This window comes from Mandrillus leucophaeus, unplaced genomic scaffold (genome assembly GCF_000951045.1).
Source record: "Mandrillus leucophaeus isolate KB7577 unplaced genomic scaffold, Mleu.le_1.0 Scaffold424, whole genome shotgun sequence".
Lineage (NCBI taxonomy): Eukaryota > Metazoa > Chordata > Mammalia > Primates > Cercopithecidae > Mandrillus > Mandrillus leucophaeus.
The window spans coordinates 2,436,865-2,459,425 of NW_012104521.1; the positions used below are offsets into that span (position 1 = coordinate 2,436,865).

At 38.3% G+C, this 22,561-nt stretch overlaps 1 protein-coding gene and 1 pseudogene across 2 annotated transcripts in view; one reads left to right on the forward strand and one right to left on the reverse strand.

Moving 5' to 3' along the window:
• Positions 1-13,639, reverse strand: part of ECHDC1 (ethylmalonyl-CoA decarboxylase 1) — a 53,952-nt gene extending 40,313 nt beyond the window's left edge. The window contains exons 1-2 of the mRNA XM_011993087.1: positions 13,118-13,639; positions 2,481-2,702 (exon numbers count right to left, since the gene is read on the reverse strand). Of these exons, the coding sequence (XP_011848477.1) occupies positions 2,481-2,702; positions 13,118-13,133 (238 nt within the window). The 5' untranslated portion in view covers positions 13,134-13,639. The remainder of the gene's footprint in view (positions 1-2,480; positions 2,703-13,117) is intronic.
• A 7,084-nt stretch (positions 13,640-20,723) lies between these two features.
• LOC105548862 lies at positions 20,724-21,340 on the forward strand (annotated as a pseudogene). The gene has a single exon (XR_001007461.1). The product of XR_001007461.1 is annotated as a 14-3-3 protein zeta/delta pseudogene (transcript).
• Positions 21,341-22,561: the final 1,221 nt, after the last annotated feature.

Sequence of the window (22,561 nt, forward strand, 5' to 3'; positions counted from 1 at the left end):
CGTAATGTAGTACAACGCATTATTCACATGTTTGTATTACAGCTGCCTATAGTATTCAGGAAGTAATACACTGAATAGGTTTGCAGCCTAGGAGCAGCAAGCTATTTCATATGGTATAGGTATGTAATAGGTTATGGGTATAAGTACACCCTGTAATGTTCACACAATGACAAAATCACCTAACGTATTTCTTAGAATGTATCCTCATCACAAAGCAACAAATGACTGCATTTAAAACTGTAACCCTTTCCAAGGATGTCCTAGATGCTTCAGAAATATCATTCTTTTGTTTCAAGTGATTTACAGTCTAGTAAGGGAAAGAAGAAACCCACACTTTTAGTATAAGAATAAATCTGTATAGGTTAATATGCGCCTTTAATCATTCATAATATTTAAGCTTCTTAAAAACAGATCAGGTGCGGTGGCTCACACCTGTAATCACAGCACTTTGGAGGTGGAGGCAGGCGGATCACGAGGTCAGGAGATCGAGACCATCCTGGCTAACATGGTGAAACCCCATCTCTACCAAAAATATTAAAAAACTAGCCAGGCGTGGTGGCAGGCACCTGTAGTCCCAGCTACTTGGGAGGCTGAGGCAGAAGAATGGCATGAACCTGGGAGGCAGAGCTAGCAGTGAGCTGAGATCGCACCACTGCACTTCAGGCTGGGTGACACAGCCAGACTCCGTCTCAAAAATAAATAAATAAATAAAATAAAAATAGTTAAATAAATAAACAATGCTGGCCTTTGTTTTAAAACCTTTCCTATGGTGCTGATTTTTTTAACCCTTTCCTGCGATGCTGAAACGCTGGCTATGAGAATAAGAAAAATCCATACCAGTAGTTTACTATTAAACTAATCTTTTCAACTTCGCAAAGTAACCTCAAAAGATGGAAGAGACCTTAAAGAATATCTAACTGAATGATTTTTAAACAAGGGCCCTGAGTGCTCATTCATCCTGTCTCAATCCAACTTCACCAAATACCATTACCCAAATCAAAGCACGACTCCTTTTATTAGTTTTATATATTATGCATCAAAATAATATTTGTTTCTAATTGAATGAAAAATTATTTGTAACTTTTCAGAAACAAATCATCACTATTGATCCAAATTTAAGTTTCTAGAGAAATTTTACCTTTCAATTTCTATTTTTCCTGGACTAATATTAAATTGGTTTTTACTCCCTAAACCAACAGAACATATAGAACTACAGTCTCATAAGGTAGTCACTAGTCACCTGTATATATTGAGCACTTGATATGTGGCTAGTCCAAATTGAGATGTGTCATAAGTATAAAATAAATATCAGATTTCAGAGACTTAGTGTGAAAATAAAAAGAAAAATACCTCATAATTATTAGATTAGTGACATATTGAAAAAAATATTTTGGATATACTGAGTTATAAGTGAATTGTTAAAATTAATTTTACCTTTTTTTATTTTTTTAAATTATGGCGACTAGAATATTTAAAATTGCGCATGTGGCTCACCTTTGTTTCTTATATTATGTTTCCATTGTCAGCAATGGTACAGAGAAATCTCTCTGAATTCTGATAAGTGGAGAGAAAAGTCATCTTGGGTTTAAAGACTCACCACTGGTAATTTACAAAAAGTTTACAGACTATTGAATTATGTCTATAGTACGACTGTATATAAAGTAGATATATGAAAATTTTATGAGATTTTCTGAGCCCCAAATTTCAAATGCTACTAAAGATTATAATCATGAAGTGCATAACTGAAAAGGGGAGATTAGTAAAATCAACTTGAAAATAGGAGTGGTGAACATTCAACAAGGTTACTCATTAGCTCTTGCATAACACAGTTGTAGCATAATTCAAATTTGAGCTTCAGCAAAAATTACAAAGTACCACATGTCCTGCATCTTCAGTTCTCTTAAATATAAAATTCTTATATGCTAAGAGTGTTGACTAGAAAATAGAAGGCATTCACTAGTATCTAAGAGTTAGGGAAGAGTCCACAGCTAGACAAGTGCCGTTTTTCTTCTGTAACCATTGAATTAAAAGGTTAAAAACTAACACTGATTTTATCTCAATTCATAGAAAAAAATTAAGCTAAATAATTCTTTTCATTAACAGGCTTTTCTCTTTAGTTTCAGGAACTCTTTGAAACTTCTTCCTCCTTGTTTCCTAGAAGAATTAGCTGAAAACAAAGAAGTTATTAAACAGTTAATGAATTTCAATGGAAAATATAATCAAGATTAATTTAGGTTTCCTTTTTATTATTATCTGTATTAATGAATTTTCTGAAAGCATTCAAATATCCATAATTATTAAAAATTACTTAAAGTGTTTCTGGTTCATATTACAGAGTTGTTGTTTTTGTTATTTTTTTTCATGTTCTACCAAGAGTACCAGGACTTTAAAACATTCTGTCACCAGAGCAAGGATAAAAAAATATGTGATAACAGGTTAGATTTAGTGTCATTCTTCAGGAATAAAAAGATCCCCAATACCTGAGAAGGCATTCATTTTACTTGGATTGTTCAGAGTAAGAATGCCAATGCCACTGTCTTCTTTCTGAAGGTCAATGGATCCACCAGGAAACTGCTGAAGTTTTTTTTTCACTTCTTCCTCATAAAATCCATGGGATGTACTATAAAGTGACAATCCTGTTTGATGTAGCAATTTTGTTCTTCCAGACAGAGAGGATGTCTTCAAAAGACTTTTTGCCATTTCTGGAAAAGAGAAATAAGTATGCAGTAGTACAGATGAATAGGCACTCATATGTGTTAATAGGCTGTAGTAATGGACCCTTCTGTGGAACTGGGAATACTTCCCCATTTCTTTCTTTCTTTTTTTTTTGAGACAGAGTTTCACCCTGTTGCCCAGACTGGAGTATAGTGTCAGCTCACTGCAACCACTGCCCCCTGGCTTCAAATGATTATCATATCTCAGCCTCCTAATTACCTGAGACTACAGGTGCCCACGACCATGCCAGGCTAATGTTTGTATTTTTAGTAGAGGCAGGATTTCACCATGCTGGCCAGGCCAGTCTCGAACTCCTGACCTCAAATGATCCACCCACCTTGGCCTCCCAAAGTGCTTGGGATTATAGGCGTCAGCCGCCCCATCAGCCGCCCCGCCTGGCCACTTCCCCATTTCTAAAAGCACTCTTTCAGGAAATGATCAGTATGGAATTCCTTTCATTTTTCCCGCCTTCTCAAACCAAATAATTCACAAAGCATATCATTTCAGTATATATCACTGAGAGACAATGGCATAATTTCAGTATATTTACTGTGTTCTAATACAATAGGAAAGCTTAGAAAAAATGCTGCTCTGTATTTTGCACCATCTCCTGCCTCCAGGTAGTCTTTTGCATCACGTGCTTCTTCATTCTCCAACTCTTAATTTTTTCAAAATCTAAGAATAAATATAGTCCAAGTGTCCGTTTGGAAACAGTCTCTATGCAGAAATGCTACAAGAGCAATCCCACTCTCTAACAGAAATTTTATTCTTAACATTATTCTTACTTTCTGCAAAGCTTTCAGGCAAAAGGCTGGAAAAGGTCCTAAGAAAAATGGGGAGGGAAATACGAATGTCTGTGTGGTTTTTCTGTTCCCCAAGGTTCTGTCACTCTTCTCCTCTTATTCTTTCACCTCCTGAGTAATCTCTTCCCTGCCCATAAGCTTTTCTTGCCCTACTTAAACATTATTGTTGATACAAGACTACATTCAGAAAAGGATACAAAATATAAGTTACAGTTCAATGAATTTTCACAAGGTGAATGCATTCTAGTAAATAGCACCCAAATCAAGAAACAGAACATAACCTGAACTTCACAAGATTCTCTGTGTCGCCTTTCGGTCAAAACCCCTCAAGTAGGCCGGGCGCGGTGGCTCACGCCTGTAATCCCAACACTTTGGGAGTCCGAGGCTGGTGGATCACGAGGTCAAGAGATCAAGCTCATCCTGACTAACACAGTGAAACCCCGTCTCTACTAAAAATACAAAAAATTAGCTGGGCGTGGTGGCGGGCACCTGTAGTCCCAGCTACTTGGAGGCTGAGGCAGGAGAATGGCGTGAACCCGGGAGGTGGAGCTTGCAGTGAGCCGAGATCGCACCACTGCACTACAGCCTGGGCGACAGAGCAAGACTCCTTCTCAAAAAAACAAAAACAAAAACAAAAAAACCCTCAAGTAAAAGTAACTTCTTGACTTCTAATACACAAGATTACTTTTGAACTTTATATAAATTGAATATTATATATTGTGTGTCTGGTTTCAATTTTATTAATATCCATTAGTGTTATGTGTAATCAGAGTCTAAATAGCCCATTATTCTCATTGCTGTATTCTATTTGTGAACCCAAAATATCTGAGACAGGTCTCATCGCAACCAATTCAGAAAGTTTATTTTGCCGAGGTTAAGAATGCGCCCAAGACACAGACTCAGGAGGTTCTCACCATACATGCCCAAGGTGGTCGGGGTATGACTTACTTTTATACATTTTGAGGAGACATGGGATATCAATCAATATGTGTTAAGATGTACACTGGTTCTGACCAAGGTAAGACAGGACAACTCTAAACTTCTAGGGGGCAGGGTGGTGGTGGGGAGGGGACAGGAGGTGGATGTAGGCGAGGTCTTCCAGGTCATAGGTAGATAACAGACAAAAGGTTGCATTCTTTTGAGTACCTGATCAGCCTTCTACTGAATACACAGTTTAGTCTGGCTCAGTGAATCTGCATTTTCACATAAACAATAGGGCAGAGGAAGTAATCAGATGTGCATTTGTCTGAGGTTAGCAGAGGGATGACTTCCTTTTTGCGGGCAGGGGAGGGGTGTTTGAGCCAGTCTCTCCTTTGTCGCCCAGGCTGTATTGCAGTGGCACCATCTCCACTCACTGAAACCTCAGCTTCCCAGGTTGAAGCGATTCTCATGCCTCAGCCTCCCGAGTAGCTTTGGACTACAGGCATGTGGCAATATGCCCAGCTAATTTTTCTATTTTTTGTAGAGACAGAGTTTCGCCATGTTGGACAGGCTGATCTCCAGTTCCTGGCCTCAAGTGATCTACCCACCTTGGCCTCCCAAAGTGCTGGAATTACAGGTGTGAGCCACCACGCCCAGCCCAGAGGGATGGCTTTCTGTCCAGCACCTATGAACATAAGCTATCTGTTTAAATGTCAGAGTGAAATTCAACAGAAGTTAGTTTTAGGATAAAGATTGTGAGGATCACAAGGAATTTCCTTGTGGGCAAATTGTGAAGGAGGTATGTAGCTGTTATCTTTTCAGCCATCTTATTTAGGAATAATATAGGAGTAAGGTTTGCCTGATGTAGTTCCCAGCTTGACTTTTCCCTTCGCTTAGTGATTTTGGGGTCCTGAGGTCTATTTTCCTTTCACATAGTATATAAATATACCACAGTTTATCTATTCTAATCTTAATAGACATTTGAATTATTTCTAGCTTTTGGCATGACTATAGAGTAGTTATTCTGAGGTATATACTTTGTGTCACTAGTGGCTACAGTACTGAATACATAAAAGGTACTTAGTAGATAATGAGGGAGAATGTAGGCAAGTAAAAAAAATAACTCATCAGGCAGTCAAAAGGAATGCCACAAACTTGTTTTATAGCTTTAAAAATGTATCTACTATGTGAGTTATAAAATGGTATCAAAAACTGTCAGAGAACATGCCTCATAAAGGTTACAATATCCCCTTTCCACTTTAAGTCACGTGGCCTTCAAGTGACATTTTTACCAAAGTGTTTCCAATGAATACTTATCTGAACACACAGTGGGATGTAATCTCCTCAAACAGATATATTTCAAAAACTTGAGAACAGTATTTCAAAACTTTACCAACTAAGGTGGCTTGTAACTACAATATTGAAGATACCAAGACATTTCTTAAATCTCCTCAAGGAGACTGAAGTGTAACTCAGAGAAATCGTGACCTAATACACTATATTTTAGATTGACAAAAAAAAGTAGCGAGATGCTTGCCATCTTAAAAAATGATATCTAAGAATAAAAACTGGATGTTGTTTTTCCAAGAAAAGAAAGGTGTTCTAACTTGCCATCATGTCTTTGATGGGACCTGCTTTTAACTGTCATAATTTTATTCTATCCCTTAATTTCAAATTTCTTATCATCTTTCTTTGTATCCTCCCTCCCACCGAAAGTCACCAGTTGCCAACAGCTATGGTTACCGAATAAAGAATAATGAAAGCACTGGGTGACCTACTTAATGAATTGTGATTAATAAGGTTTGGGTCAATGTGATATACAAAACTAATAAGCAACTAATAAGGAAAGTCAAATGTTACAAGTTGCAAAATATCTAAATATTTAGTATTTTCAATACTTTAATGTCTTCATCTATGGCAATTCCATACTCCTTTTCCAAAACTCATATAGTGTAACTTACGTGACATCCTTCCATCCCATCACCTGTTCTGTCAAATTAGAAAAGGATATTAACTGATTCTATGGTATTAACAGATTTTAAGGTATCTAAGGCCTCCTGAAGAACTAGAAAGCTAGTGGGAACAATGATCAAACATGATTTTGCAACATTCCAGGATATTTTCAGTTAACTCAAGGGACCTTGCAAGATTTTTAAAATAAACTTCAAAATAAAAGAATCTAATTAGAACATGGAAATGTTTACTGACACAATAAAGGCAGAATGAAAGCTTACATCACAGATGTTCTCACCACCTAATTTAGTGCAATAATAGGTACTTTACCAGTACTATATAAAATTACTGGGCATGCAGAAGAATGAGAGGATACTGTGAAACTAAACAAAATTTTTAAATGCCAAAAATTACTGCCATATACTTAAATAATAAATTATTAAATTTGAAACAAATGATTCATTTGAATAATGTTCCTGCAACTATGATTTTAGTTCACTGAATATTATTCCCCATATTTAACTTATCTCTTTCCTTTATATAGCTCCATTACCCAAAACTGCAGTCTGGTTCAAAGACCTATTTCCCTGCTTTCCCAGAGGGAAATAAAAGTTCTGTCTATGGAAAGGAAGTATTTCTGAAATTATTACCATTAGTTATCTACCATTATTAGAAAATGAGCTATCCTGGTCAAATAAACTCTCTCTCTTTAACTGGAAAGCAAAACTTTCCTGGGCAAGGACAAATTCTTTTGTTGAGAGTTTTCTTGCTCTAAGGCACACAGAACTGTATTTTTAAATATTTTACCCTGAAGGAGAAATAAAGTGATAAGCACAGAAAATTCAGGTCTATGGTAAACAGAAGCAGGGAAAAGTTTTATAAATAAAATGTTGTTACCAATTACAAAGTACGAAGTGGTTATGAAAAAAACACCAGGGATTTTAGACACTAAGTTATCACTCAAATGTAAATATCAAGTTACCTCAAAATCTCTTAGCTAGTGGAAGAAACCTAAACTAAAAATTTCAGACATTATTGAGAAATGCCAAACAATGTGGCTTGAAACAAATTGGTTAATCACACTGAGGACTAAGCTCCAATTTTTTAATCTTGCCCAAATTCCCACCTAAGGGGGGTCTGGGGACTCATGCCCCACAAACGATAAATTCTCATCAGATGGGTTTTATTTGACCCTATATATAGTGACTTACTTTTCAATCTGACTCTGGCATAGCATTATGAGACAACAAGAAAATATTTAACTCCTAAATATATTTTCTTGCCATACCTTGAAATTGCCCTGCAAAGTTTCTTATGGGAAAAATCCACATTCTATAGAGCATCTCCTTCCCCCTGTTTTCCTTGCTTTCTTTCCAGATCCAGGAGATAATCAACTAAGAGCCAAGCACCCTTCTAGATCTGATAAGAAACATTTTACAACTTGCTCTCTCTCTGAAGTCTGCTGAGATTCCTCTCCCCAAAAAAACTTGGTCTCCACAACCCTTTATCTTTAACCTGAACATTCCTTTCTATGGATCCCTGTCTTTAGACAAATTCAACCAACTGTCAACCAGAAAGTTTAAATTTACCTATAGCCTGGAAGCACCCCCACTTTAAGTTGTCCCTCCTTTCTGAACCAAACCAATATATTTCTTAAATGTATTTGATTGATGTTTCATGCCTTCCTAAAATATGTAAAACCAAGTTGTACCCTAGCCACCTTGGGCACATGTTCTCAGCACCTGAGGGCTGTGTTACAGGCCATGGTCACTCATATTTGGCTCAGAATAAATCTCTTAAAATATTTTACAGAGTTTGACTCTTTTCATCAGCAACACCTATATTCTCATGGTAGGATGTATTTATTATTAAGTTTATGTTTGTAATCTCCATTCATAACCATAACTCTCCCATACTCAACCACTATTCTTTCTGTTTCACCTCCCCTTTCACTACCCTTAGACCGAAGTTCAGTGGTCAAAGTCTGTGAGAAAAATAGGAAAATATACCAAAATATGTCATTCAAAATGAGTTCTGAAGCTCCCTTTACTTTTTAAAGGCAAAATTTTAAAAACATAGTAACTAGATTAGCAATTAAGACAAATATTTTAATACAGGATGGTATTCTTTATTGGATTATTTAAAGTAGATAAGTAGACATTAGGCTGCATTCTCAGAAATAAAAACAGTTATTAGTTTCTTGGCATATGGACCATTAAATTTACATTTATATGTAGACTTTTCTGGTCAAGAAATGGGATCCAAGTGTATAGACACATATGTATATGTTAAGAGCATTTGGTGAGAGGTAGTTCTGTAGTAATTCAACAGCTATTTATTGAATTCCTATTAGTGATCACCCCATTGTTAGCTATTTCAGAGAGAAACAAAACATCTTTAAAAGTTTGCAGTTTTGTCAGAGAAACAAAATATTCACACATAAAGCAAAAATAACTCAAATATCTAATTGAAAATAGAGCAAAGTCTCTCCTTTTATTGAGCTCTACTAGAGAGTTCCATTAAACTTAATGTATAATCTTAACTTCATAAAAGGATATCTTTTTTTTTTCCACCAGTAAACTTTTATCATGTAGTCTAAGGATTTTCTTTAGGTACAAATGGATACAATAACATTAAATCAGTGCATGGAATTATGATGCTTTATTGGCTTTCATTCTAATTTTTAAAATTCTAAGCAGAAGTACAACCAAAATCAAGCAACATACCAGCTCTGCTAGGGAGTAAAGTAAATATCAAATGTATATACTCATATACACATATATAAAACCAGAATTATCCTACATATGTGTAACCAGAATTTTTATGGTTATGAAACAGTGCAATACTAGTGTTTCACAGCTATATATTACTTCTATAACAAATGACTTTTGTTCACTGAGTTGAAATTTACGTTACATTGCATTTCACCAGAAAGAAAAGAAACACAGATGTGAAGAATGAAGAAAAATATCAGTTGAGTCACCTAACCAGTGCTGAAAAAGTTAAGTTTCAGAAGACGGGTATATTCTATTTCTTAACCTAGATGATGTCATCCACAGTTATTTACTTTGTTGTTCTTTAAACTCATCTGATACATTTTACTCTCTATATATGTGTGCTACATTACATTTACTTCTCGGGAAATATTTTCTTCCTGTCCAGGAATTCCTTCTAGTCTCCTAAATTGCCAGTTGCAAAACTAGTTTCTTAAGAACTCTGCTTTATATATTGCATCAGTAGCCACTGACAATAATTACAACCTATAGATGTCTGAAATTTCTTTGTTGACAAGTCTGGCAGCTAAGCAAGGGTCCTTATTAAAGGTAATGATATTTCTTAAAAAATCATGCACAACCAGAAAACATAACAGAAAGGTACATATGAGATAAGCTGTAGAATTTTAGGGGTGGTCAGGACAGGGACTGCATCTTACTCACAGCTCTTAACACAGAATTTTACATTAAATTTTTGTGGAACTTAATGACACATATTGTGGTTATTACTATATAGGTAATACGGTACCTAGTCATCATTTTCTAAACTAAAGATAAAATCTATGTTTACAAAATAAGAAAAGAGAACTATTTCAGGCCAGGCGTGGTGGCTCACGCCTGTAATGCCAGCACTCTGGGAGACCAAAGTAGACAGATCACTTGAGGTCAGGAGTTCGAGACCAGCCTGGCCAACATGGCGAAACCCTATCTCTACTAAAAATACAAAAATTAGCCAGGTGTAGTGGCACATATCTGTAATCCTAGCTACTCAGGAGGCTAAGGCAGGAGAACAGCTTGAACCCAAGAGACAGAAATTGCAGTGAGCTGAGATCGTATCGCTGCACTCCACCCACAGTGACAGAGTGAGAGATTGTCTCAAAGAAAGAGAAAGAAGAACTATTTTACTCTTGGGTTCTTTAAAAATGCAAACCCAGGGGTATAGCTACAAGTGAGGGTATCATAGCCAAATAATCTTTCACTGGCCTCTGGTCAGCTTGCCAAAGAGCCGCAACTTCTCCATCGCTCCTAGCTGAGGAATCTCTGCTCCTCTTCAGAAAAGGAGGGCAAGAGCTCCTTGTCTGGTTTTATTCATATTTACAAAACGGGTTTGTATGCAACATAATCTCTACTGCATCACTAATAAAAATATTAACACTTTTTAAGAAATGAGGTTAATAGCCGGGCACAGTGGCTCACGCCTGTAATCCCAGCACTTTGGGAGGCCGAGGCGGGCGGATCAAGAGGTCAGGAGATCGAGACCATCCTGGTTAACACGGTGAAACCCCATCTCTACTAAAAATACAAAAAATTAGCCGGGCGTGGTGGCGGGCACCTGTAGTCCCAGCTATTCAGGAGGCTGAGGCAGGAGAATGGCGTGAACCCAGGAGGCAGAGCTTGCAGTGAGCCGAGGTCGCGCCACTGCACTCCAGCCTGGGTGACAGAGCGAGACTCCGTCTCAAAAAAAAAAAAAAAAAAAAATGAGGTTAATAGACAATACAAAGTCATTCTACATAGCTATATATAATACATATTTTATAAGGGTCTGGTTAGTGGTATTCTTCCTACTTTAACTATTTGAACAGATTTTTCTCACAAGGCTATTAGGTATTACGAGTTAAGGATAACCTGACACACTTTCTACAACTTTCTCAGAATGAGAGGCAATTTACCCAGTACGTATTGAGATAAGACTTGACTTAATGTGTCCCTCCCTTCTGCATTCTATTTACTGAGGCAACAAAGGGAACTTGCTTTCTCCCTCTCTCCCTCCTCTCTCCTCTCTGCAACCTACGGCTGCCTTCAATTTGGGAAGTGTCCCATTCTAAGAAGGCCAAATAGACTAGAGCTCAGGGTTCCTTAGGAATGCTTCTAGTCTAGGGAAGCTGTCAAAGTCACGTACCAGTTCAGTTAATAAACCTGGAAGGCCTACATATTCAGAGTCAAATATAGTATGCCTGGGTGCTTTTGCCTAAAATATGCCATTAATCAGGTATGAAGATACAATTCAATGAAGGAGATCCACGTGGGGCAGAGGCCCTGATTTCCACCTTGATAATATCTTCAGAATGAAAGTGCTAAAGAAACCTGATAAGGACATAGATGGTTGCTTTAAAAAAAACCTTTTTTTTTTTTCTTTTTGCCTGTCTTCCATAATCCTGTTTAGGGGAAGAAACAAGGAGTTAATCTAGAAAATAAAGAGTAGGGACTTACAAAAGCATTAGCATTTTGTGGGAAAGTAGAATCAGTAAACAACATATCTTCTGCTCTCATTGTAAAGGGGTCTGTCTGCTCTGTCTTGATACATTATCCCTCTCACCAACATCAACACTACAGCATTTAGTATGAATGCCATCAGATATCCTTTTATCCTCAAATCATTAAAACATTAAATATTTATGTAATAGTAGTATTTTGTCTCATTAGTCATCTTTGATCTATCACTGAAATGCCAATTTTTCCAAGAAAATCTTATAATACTTCACGTTTCCTTTCACTATTAATTCCACATTTTCTCTCTTCTCTCATTCTATTCTCTCCCACTACCATCTCTCCTTTTCTCTCCTCCTCTTACATTCCTTGTCTGTGCCAAAAAACCTGAGAACACTGCTTGAGCCTGCTAGGTTCACTGACCCCAAGTTTAGAAATCCAATTCTAAAAATTTTATAATAGCCTATTATGCATACTTTCATCCCAGTTCTAAATTCAGAGACTATCTTAGACAAAAGCTCAGCGATGAGATGACAAGGTGTTAGTCATTATTAATCTACTATAGAATCTAATAGTACAAAGTGAACAGAGCTTAAGATTCAGGTTCTGTAGAAGCATGTAGTTAAACGATTGGTATTTTGGATTCTTCACAGGAAGATGAAAAGATTCTGAGGCATTTACAATTTTATAAGCTTTCTTCGGGGTAAAACTTATGTTTAAAACTTGCCAAGCAGGATGTGTTGCAGCCCGCAGGCCCACCACAAAGAAGATTCGATGCAGCTGAGCAGCTCACTACCAAGCCACTGAAAAGAGGAAAGCAAGCCCATCTGAGATCAAAGGTCGCACTTTCCATTTTTTTTCAAGTTCTGCAAAGGTGATCTGTTTCCCCTTAGTGCACAGGAAATAGTGAGATTTTCTCTTAAAAGCCCTTACCTATTTCACCTTATATTGTAATCACTAAATCCAGAAGACTAACGCAAACTCATACTTAGAAAACAATTAGCCTAGAGCACGCAATAGAAACCAGAAGCATTTGATTTCAGACTGTCTGTATATCGCCTGTTTTTAAAAGTTCTGATTCGGTTGTAGGCTGTCATAATATAAACTACCTTTCAAGGTTCATTACATGCCACCCACAACACTCTCCCTCACACAGGCAAAATGCACAACTTTCAGTTCCTGAAATCCTTCTGATTTTTTCGCCATTTCAAGCTTTCGCATATGCGATCTCTCTTCCCGTTACATTTTTGTCTTCCTCAGAGTAACTTCAAATCATCTCCTCTAACATAGGACTACATAAAGTCCCCTTATTGTCTGCTCTCACAACATCTGTATCTCTCATCACCACTCTCTCACTCTGCTGTAATTAGTTTTTTAACCAGTTCTTCCCATTAGTCTTAGCTGCAAGAGGGTATTTGCAGTGCCCAAGGATAATTTTCTTAAGCGTAAATTCCATACAGGGACTTAAGAATTTGGCCACAAATCAACTCTCCAACTATCCTGTTTATTAATCTCACCACTTACCCTGTCTCAACGCCATGCTCCTTCACAGGCTGGCTTCCCTTCCTGGAATGTTAATCACTGCAGTAATCTCAACTGATTATAGGGTCGCCTTGCAGGCCAGAACCCAATAAGAAATCAAGAAAGGATCACCCGTTTTATTACTGCGCTCCTCCCCCGCCCTCGTAGATTTCACAAATACACTTCTCACCACAAGCTTGTCTCTCCCAAGAGAACGCTAGTTCTTCGAAAGGGGTCCTTTGTTTTTCTTGCCCTTGTCCAGTTCCTCTGCGTACCTCTAGCACCTAGAGCAACAGGTGCTATACAGGAGGCTCCCAGATGTGGAACAGAGAAAAGAACGGAGTGTTTATTTAGATGTTGCCTGAAGTCCTTAACAGCCCCTTCAACCTATAACTTAACTGTGGTTTTAATCCCCTACACGTGTAACCCCTGTATGTGTGTGCAGCGTTAAAAGATTACTGCAGCTCAAAAATTCTCCAATGAAAAAACCTCTACCAGAATGGAGTTGCTCATCTTTCGTTCTTGAAAAGTCGGCGGCACGATACAGGAAAAGTTTTAGTTAAGCAAGACAATTTAATACATAAAAGACAACTACAGAAGTCACAGGGAACATTACCTAACTTAGCACAGGGCCTCGAACGTACTCCGAAATTAAAGTGTGTAGAAAGCAAGCCTCCTTATGCTTTTGAAAGTGTAATCTCGCGATCTCCCGGCGCGCTCTGCGAAGACCGATTCATCTCTTCCCCGAGCCCTTCTTCCCCGCCCGGCGTACAGTCGGCCCGTGGCGCTAAGCACCGCGTCTCCACGTCCAGTAGGTGGCAGGCCTGCGCGGCGCTTACAAGGGACAAGCCGCAGAGCCGGCGAGGCTCGCCGTCTGGGACACGTTTGGAGAAGCGAGCGCTACAGTCCATTCCACGGCGACATTTTAGGATTCTCCCACTAACAACACTAAACTGAAGCGCTAAGGCCAACCCTTACGACCTCGTAGCCCCGCAGGCCGCGGCGGTGACTTCCTTTTCCGCTACCTTACACACGCTTTTCCGCTTTGCGTGCCTTTGTTTCTGCTCCCCCCGGGAACCTCCTCCGCGCCTGTCCTCCGTTCCTGTATGTCCCCTCCTCTTCGCGTCGCCGCCTTTACTATCCCACGCTCCTTTTCCTTTCTCCGAGGACTTTATCCTGTTCCCCTGCCGGTTCCCGTGACCCCGGAAATCCCGCCTCTGCCGCGAGGCTCCCCCTTTCCTGCAGCCGTATCGCTCCCCGTAGTGTCGCGAGTGAGCCCGGGTGGGCGTTCTCCTATTGTTCTTGGCTTGGAATTTTCGCTTTTGCAGCACAGGGTTAGGGCTGGGAAAGGAGGCTGCTGAACCGTGCTTGTTTTGGCTCCGATAAACATGGGGAAAAGGGGAGGCAAGGAAGCCAGTGTAGGCAAACAGCGAGAGGGGAGAGGACAGAAAGGTACCGAAGGTCGACCCTTTTTAGATATCTCATCCGAGTTATTGAGGGGAATGGGTATTTAGCCAGTTTTTTTGTGTTTTTGTTTGTTTGTTTTTTGTGTTTACCCGAATACCTAGTGTGTGTCCTGAATGTGTGGATGTGACGAGGTGTTTATAAAGCTCAGTAAGTGTAAAATTCCGTGCCAATACATTTTGTATGCCTCAGACAGGAAGTGCTTTGGAAGATCCTTGAAAGGGGAGGTCATTTTACGCCAATATTGAGATCGTTTTGTCAGAGTCGTGGGACTAAGGGTAGACCTTAGGTAGTCGATGTCAAAGATAAGCGCAGCTGGACGTTAAAGCGGTGAAGACATTTGTTCAGTTAACTACTGACAGGAAAGAGCTGAGCACTATTTCGATTTGTGCAGAGGTGACCTGGGCATTTTTAAAGGGGCCTTTTAAAAGGAGAAAGGGGATATGCGGGCGCTCAGTAGAGAAAGTGAACCTACAGAGTTGTTAGTGTAAATGTGATTAGGCCAGCTGTGTGTGTGTGTTTCCACAGTTACCGCAGGATTGTATCCTCCTACGGAGGATTTTATCCTTCTTGATTACATTTCCAGGGAATGGCTCTCTGGTCCTTGAGCGAGAACTTCTGAGTAGCAAGAAATAAGTATTTACAATTGTAGGCCCTTTAGTAAATGTTCTAAGAAAGGGATGTCAGAGACCTATCATCAGTTCTGTGCTGGTTATATCACGTAGTTCAGCTTACTGAGGCAGTCGTCCTGGGCACAGGACCTTATGCTGCTAAAGCTGTGCTAGAGTTTGGTCAAGTCTCTGAGCGCAGGGGTTTGGATGGAATGATCATGTGCCTGGAGTTCTGCAGTGGTCATAGGTATGATTTGAATAAGTGCAGGAAATATTCTAGTGGGAGGAACAGAATGTGCCAACACGCCGAGCAGAAAGGATTAAGTTTTACGGTACGGAGATGTATATCATAGGGAATAAGTGGGAACCCAGTTTAGACTGATTGGAAGAAGTCATTATTAGAAGTACCATATTTAATTCCAGTTTGTTATATAATGAGCACCTTAAGCCATTACACTCTTAAACAGGAAAGTCGCTTGATTAAATGATAATTTGGGAGAATTTATCATTTTGCAGAGTGAGTGGGGATGATTAGATATATGATTTATGCTTTAAGTATGTATATGGTTATGTGATACTACAGCCTTCCAGGGTGGAAGCTGTAGATAAGACGGCTTAACTGTTGGACATGTTTGGGAACCTCCCTGATAGTAGCTTGCTTAAGTAAATAGAAAACAAGGGTGAAATTTGTTTGTTGATACTATCTCGTGCTTTGTCTTTTTTCCAAGGATTTGGTTACTTGCCAGTTCTCAATTATATCTCCTCAATAAGTACTGACAACAAGTTGAGATAAAATGTGTAAAAAAAATTACATGAAAGCTATTAAAAGAGGACCAAAGCCCAATAAGAATTTGGAGGTGGGAAAAAGCTTGGCAGCTGGTGAAAATTCCAGGAGGGTGGCACAAAAGACATATTTTCAGTACTGTAACTATTTAATAGGCTAACAGATAAAATAGCATATTTTTTTTACTCCCACTTAAGTAATGCCTATTCACCCACAGCTGTGGGAGTATAATTGGAGGCAGATGGGGATCCGCAGGGAGGTATATGTTCAGTGGTGTTAGGCAATACACCAAAATAATAACTTCTGTTAATATTGGTTTGTATTTCATGCAATTTCCCCCAATACCCATATGTGCATTAGTAATTAACTCTTATAAATTGGAATAGACTTTGAGACTAAACAGAAAAGATATTTAAGCATCCTGAGAAGACAGGCAGATGGGATCTAGGAGGGCTGAGACCAAAATATCTGGTACTTACTCTGCATACCATGGAGAAAGAGGGAAAGTTTTCTAACCCAAGATTTAGTCTTCCTCATTTAAAAAATTTTCCTCCAATAATATTCTCAGGGCTCATATATATGTATAGCATTTTGGTTTACCTGCACATACCACTTAGTATGAAAATACCTTTCACTGCAATAAACATTGCGCTAAACTGCAAACTAGAGGTTAATGTACTCTAGTGCTTCATTGCAGAGCCACTGAGAAGAGCTATAGTATCTCTGATGGCTGTGAATTTAGGCCATGGGCACTCAGAAAATTTACAGAAAAATTCCTATGCCTTAGCTGAAGTGTGGAATTAGAAAGCTACAATACTTGGCCAGACACGGTGGCTCACGCCTGTAATCCCAGCACTTAGGGAGGCTGAGGTAGGTGGACCACCTGAGGTCAGGAGTTCAAGGCCAGCATGGCCAACATGGCGAAACCCCATCTCTACTAAAAATACAAAAATTAGCCGGGCGCAGTGGTGGGTGCCGATAGTCCTAGCTACTCTGGAGGCTGGGGCAGGAGAATCACTTGAACCCGGGAGGTGGAGATTCCAGTGAGCTGAGATTGCACCACTGCACTCCAGCCTGGGCAACAGAGTGAGACTCCGTCGCCCTCCCTCCACAAAAAAAAAAATCACATAGGAAGACATCAAAGGAGGAAGAATGGAATAAAGAAATTACAAAACAGTCAAAAAGACAATCGTAATTCCTTACCTATCAATAATTACATTAAATGTAAATTAAATTCTCCAATCAAAAATAGAGTGGTTGAATGGATGCAAAAACAAATAAAATTCAACTATACACTCTCTCTAAGAGTCTCGTTTTAGCTTTAAGGACACATACAGTCTGAAAATAAACAGACGGAAAAAATATTCCGTGTAATCAGTAGCCAAAAGAAAACAGGGATGCTAAATTTCTATCAGACAAAATATATTTTATGTCAAAAAGTTTCACAAGAGAAAAGGTCATTATAAAATGATCTAGGGGTCAATTCACCAAGGGGATGTATTAATCATAGATTCATATGTGCCCAATATCAAAGCGCTTAAATAGATAAATATTAGCAGAACTGAAGGAAGAAATGGACAGCAATATAATAATAGTAGGGGACTTCAACATCTTATTTGCAACAATGGATAGATCATCTAGACAGAAAATAAACAGCAGAGTTGAATAACATGGTAGACCAAATAGAACTAAGAACCATACAGATTATTCCATCCAACACTAGTGGAATACACAGTCTTCTTATGTGCACATAACATTATTCAGGATAGATCCTGTGTTAGGCCACAAAACAACTTTTAGCACATTTAAGAAGCTTGAAGTCGTGTCATGTAACTTTCTCTTTTTTTTTTTTTTTTGAGATGGAGTTTCACCCTTTCACCCAGGCTGGAGTGAAGTGGCATGATCTTGGCTCACTGCAACCTTTGCCCCTCAAATTCAAGTGATTCTCCTGCCTCAGCCTTCCAAGTAGCTGGGATTACAGATGCCCACCGCCACACCTAGCTAATTTTTGTATTTTTAGTAGATACGGGGTTTCGCCATGTTGACCAGGCTGGTCTCGAACTCCTGACCTCAGGTGATCCACCCACCTCGGCCTCCCAAAGTGCTGGGATTACAGGTATAAGCCACCACGCCCAGCCATGTCAAGTAACTTTTTCAAACACAGTAATATAAAACTAGAAATTAATAACGAGGCAAATTGGAAAATTTGCAAATATATGAAACTTAACACACTACTGACAACCAATGTGTTACAAAAGAAATTTTACAATTAAAAAAAAATGTTGAGACAAAGGAAAATGAAAAAAATATCAAAATTTATGGGATATAACAAACATAGCTCTAAGAGGGGAGTTTATAGAGACAAATGAATGCCTATAAGAGAAGAGGAAGATCTTGAACAACCTTTCTTGATGCCACAGGGAACTAGAAAAAGAAGAAGCTAATCCTAAAGTTACAGAAGAAAGGAAATAATAAAGATCAGAGCAGAAATAAAGGAAATGGAGATAATAAAAATAACAGAAATCAAAGAAACAGTTGGTTTTTTGAAAACATAAACAAAAATTGACAAACTTTTAGCTAAACTGTGAAAAAAGAGAAGACTAAAAATTATAAATGAAAGAGAAAGCATTATAATGGATACAGAAATATAAAGGATCCTAAGAGCCTATTATAAACAATTATACAACAATATATTCAGTAACCTAGAAGAAATAGATAAATTTCTAGAAATATACAATCTACCAAGATTAAATCATGAAGAAAGAGAACATTTGAACAGACCAGTAATGAGTGAGAGGTTAAATTTATAATAAAAAAACTACCAACAACAGAAAAAAAAAAAAAAAACCCGGGACAAGATGGCTTCACTGGTTAATTTTACCAAACACCTAAAGAAGAATTAACGCTAATTGCTCTTACTCTTTCAAAAAAGTAAAGAGAAGGCAAGACTTCCAAAGTAATTTTATGAAGCCAGCATTACTTTGTTACAAACGCCAGGGAAGGAAGAAAAGTATAAGCCAATATCCTTCATATTGTCTCAACAAATTAGGTATGGAAGGTTTCTTGGTTTGTTTTCTCTGGCTTATAACAAACTGAAACTGGGTAATTTGTGAAGAAAAGAAATTTATTTTTCACAGTTACAGAGACTGAGAAGTCCAAGGGCAGGGGTTGTATCTGGTGAGTGCCTTCTTGCTGATAGGAACTCTGTACAGAGTCATTAACCAACTCCGGTCATCACATGGGGAGGAGCTGAAGATGCTAGCTCAGATCTCTCTTTTTTGTGAAGCCACCAGTCCTACTCCCATGATCATCTATTAACCCGTTAATTCATAAATGGATTAGTCTATTCATGAGGGCTCAGCCCCACCTCTCAGTACTGCCACTGTGAGGATTAAATTTCACCATGAGTTTTGGAGGGAAAAAATATTCAAACCATAGCAGAAGGAGTGTATCTCAACATAATAAAGACCATATGTGTTAAGTTCACAGCTAATATGTCATATTAGATAGTGAAAAACTGATAGTTTTTCTTCTAAGATCAGGAACAAGATAAGGGTGCCCACTCTTGCCCTTTCTATTCAATATAATGCAGGAAGTCCTAGCCACAGCAATTGCAGGAAAAAAAAAAAAAAAAGACAAGCAGATTGGAAAGGAAGGAGTGAAATTATCTGTTTGCAGATAACATAATCTTGTATATAGAAAACCCTAACAACTCCACCAAATAACTCTTAGAACTAACCCACAAATCCAATAAAGTTACAGAATAAAAATCAACAGGTAAAAATCAGTTGCATTTTTATACACTAACAATGAGCTATCAATAAAAAGAAGTTAACAACACGATCTCATTTGCAATAGCATTAGAAAGAATAAAATAAGAATAAATTTGACCAAAGAGATGAAATACCTACACACTGAAAACTATAAAACATTGATAGATGATGTTGAACAAGACACAGATAAATGGAAACGTATTTCACTTTCATGGATTAAAGATATTAATATTGTTAAAATGTTCATACTACCCAGAGAAATGTGGAGATTCAATACAATTCGTATGAAAATTCCAATGACATTTTTTCACAGAAATAGGAAAAGCAATCCTAAAATTTGTATGGAACCAGAAAAGCCTCAAATAGCCAAAGCAATCATAAGCAAAAAGGAATAAAGCAAGAGGCATCACACTACTTTATTTCAAAATGTACTACAAAGTTAACAAAAAACAGCATGGTGCTGATATAAAAATGCATGTGTAAACCAATACAACAGAATTGAGAGCCAGAAATGAATCTACACATTTTTGGTCAATTCATCTTTGACAAAGATACCAAGAAGACACAATGGGAAAGGTCACTCTAATAAATGGTGTTAGGACAACTAGATAACCACACACAGAAAATAAAATTGGATCCTTATCTCATACTATATCCAAAAATCAAATTAAAATGGATTAAATACTTAAATGTAACACATGAAACTGTAAAACTAAGAGGAGGAAAACAGAAAAAGGTAAAAAGGCTTCTTGATATGGATCTGGGTGTGGTTTTTAAAAAATATGACCCCAAAGCATAGACAACAAAAGCAGAAGTAGACAAATGGGACTACATCAAAATAAAAAGCATCTATCTGCACAAAAAAGGCTCAGTAGAGTAAATAAACCAGCTGTGGAATGGGAGACAATATTTGCAAACCATACTTCTTAAAAGGGGTGAATATTCTAGTTTATAAGGAAATCGAGCCTACCACTGCTGCCCCCCCATTGGTCTGCCGCCACCACCCAATCCAGAAACAGAACATCTAATCATGGATAAAAATGAGCTGATTCAGAAGGCCAAACTGGCCGAGTAGGCTGAGCGATATGATGACATGGTAGCCTGCATGAAATTTGTAACAGAGCGAGAAGCCCAATTATCCAGTGAGGAGAGGAACCTTCTCTCAGTTGCTTGCAAAAATGTTGTAGGAGCCCATAGGTCATCTTGAAGGTCGTTTCAATTATTGAACAAAAGATGGAAGGTGCTGAGAAAAAACAGCAGATGGCCCGACAATACAAAGAAAATTGAGACAGAGCTAATAGATATCTGCAATGATGTACTGTCTCTTTTGGAAAAGGTCTTGATCCCCAATGCTTCACATGCAGAGAGCAAAGTCTTCTATTTCAAAATGAAAGGAGATTACTACCGTTACTTGGCTGAGGTTGCTGCTGGTGATGACGAGAAAGGGATTGTGAATCAGTCACAACAATCCTACCAAGAAGCTTTTGAAATCAGCAAAAAGGAAATGCAACCAACACATCCTATCAGATTGGGTCTGGCCCTTAACTTCTCTGTGTTCTATTATGAGATTCTGAACTCCCCAGAGAAAGCCTGATCTCGGCCAGGTGCAGTGCTCACATCTGTAATCCCAGCACTTTGGGAGGCTGAGGCAGGTGGATCACGAGGTCAGGAGTTTGAGACCAGCCTGGCCAACATGGTGAAACCCCGTCTCTACTTAAAAAACCATTCCTACTTGCTGGCCATGTACTTGGAAAAAGGCCGCATGATCTTTCTGGCTCCACTCAATGTCTAAGACACCCTGCTTCCTTTGCTTGCATCCCATGAACTATTTCCCTCATCCTATTTACTGCAGCTCATCTCTCCTTAATTGATGAGATTGTGTTTATCTCCCTTTAAAACCCTACCTATCCTAAATGACCTGTCATTGTCTGTCTTTCAAATCCTTCCTCTTTCTCTTCCTCTATTCTCTAAATAATGATGGGGCTAAGTTATACCTAAAGACACTTTTCAAAATATTTCCTCAGTACTTTGCAGAAAACACCAAACAAAAATGCCATTTTAAAAGAGGTGGATTTTTTCTACACCTCTTTAAAATGTAAGCTTCTTTTCTACACCTTTTTAGAATGTAAACTTCTCAAGAGCAGGGACAATGTTTTCTGTATGTTCTGTTGTGCCTAGTACACAGTAAATGCTCAATAAATATTGATGATGGGAGGCAGTGAGTCTTGATGATAAGGGTAAGAAACTGAAATACCCCCCCATAAAAAATTCTAGTATATAAGGAAATCAAATAATAGCAAGAAAGCAAGTAACCTGATTTTAAAACGAGCTAAGCTCTTGAAAAGACTTATCTCTAAAGAAAACATACAAATGGCAATATGTATATGAAAAAATGCTCAGCATCACTAATCGTCAGTGAAATGAAAATCAAAACCCCAAGAACCTATCACCCCACACCTGTTAGAAAGGCTATCATCAAAAACACAAAAAATAATGAGTGTTGGCAAAGATGTGGGGAAAAGGAAACCCTAACACACTGTTGGTGGGAATGTAAATTAGAACAGCCATATGAAAAACAATATACGGAAGTTCATGAAAAAATTAAAAATAGAATGATCATATGAGCCAGCATTTTTACTTCTGAGTTTTAAAAACCTATAGCATATACACAAAGAAAAAAAATGTATTTTTATTTTTTTATTTTTTTTACTGAGTCTCACTCTTGTCATCCAGGCTGGAGTGCAGTGGCATGATCTCGGCTCACTGCAACCTCCGCCTCCCAGGTTCAAGCGATTCTCTTGCCTCAGCCTCCCAA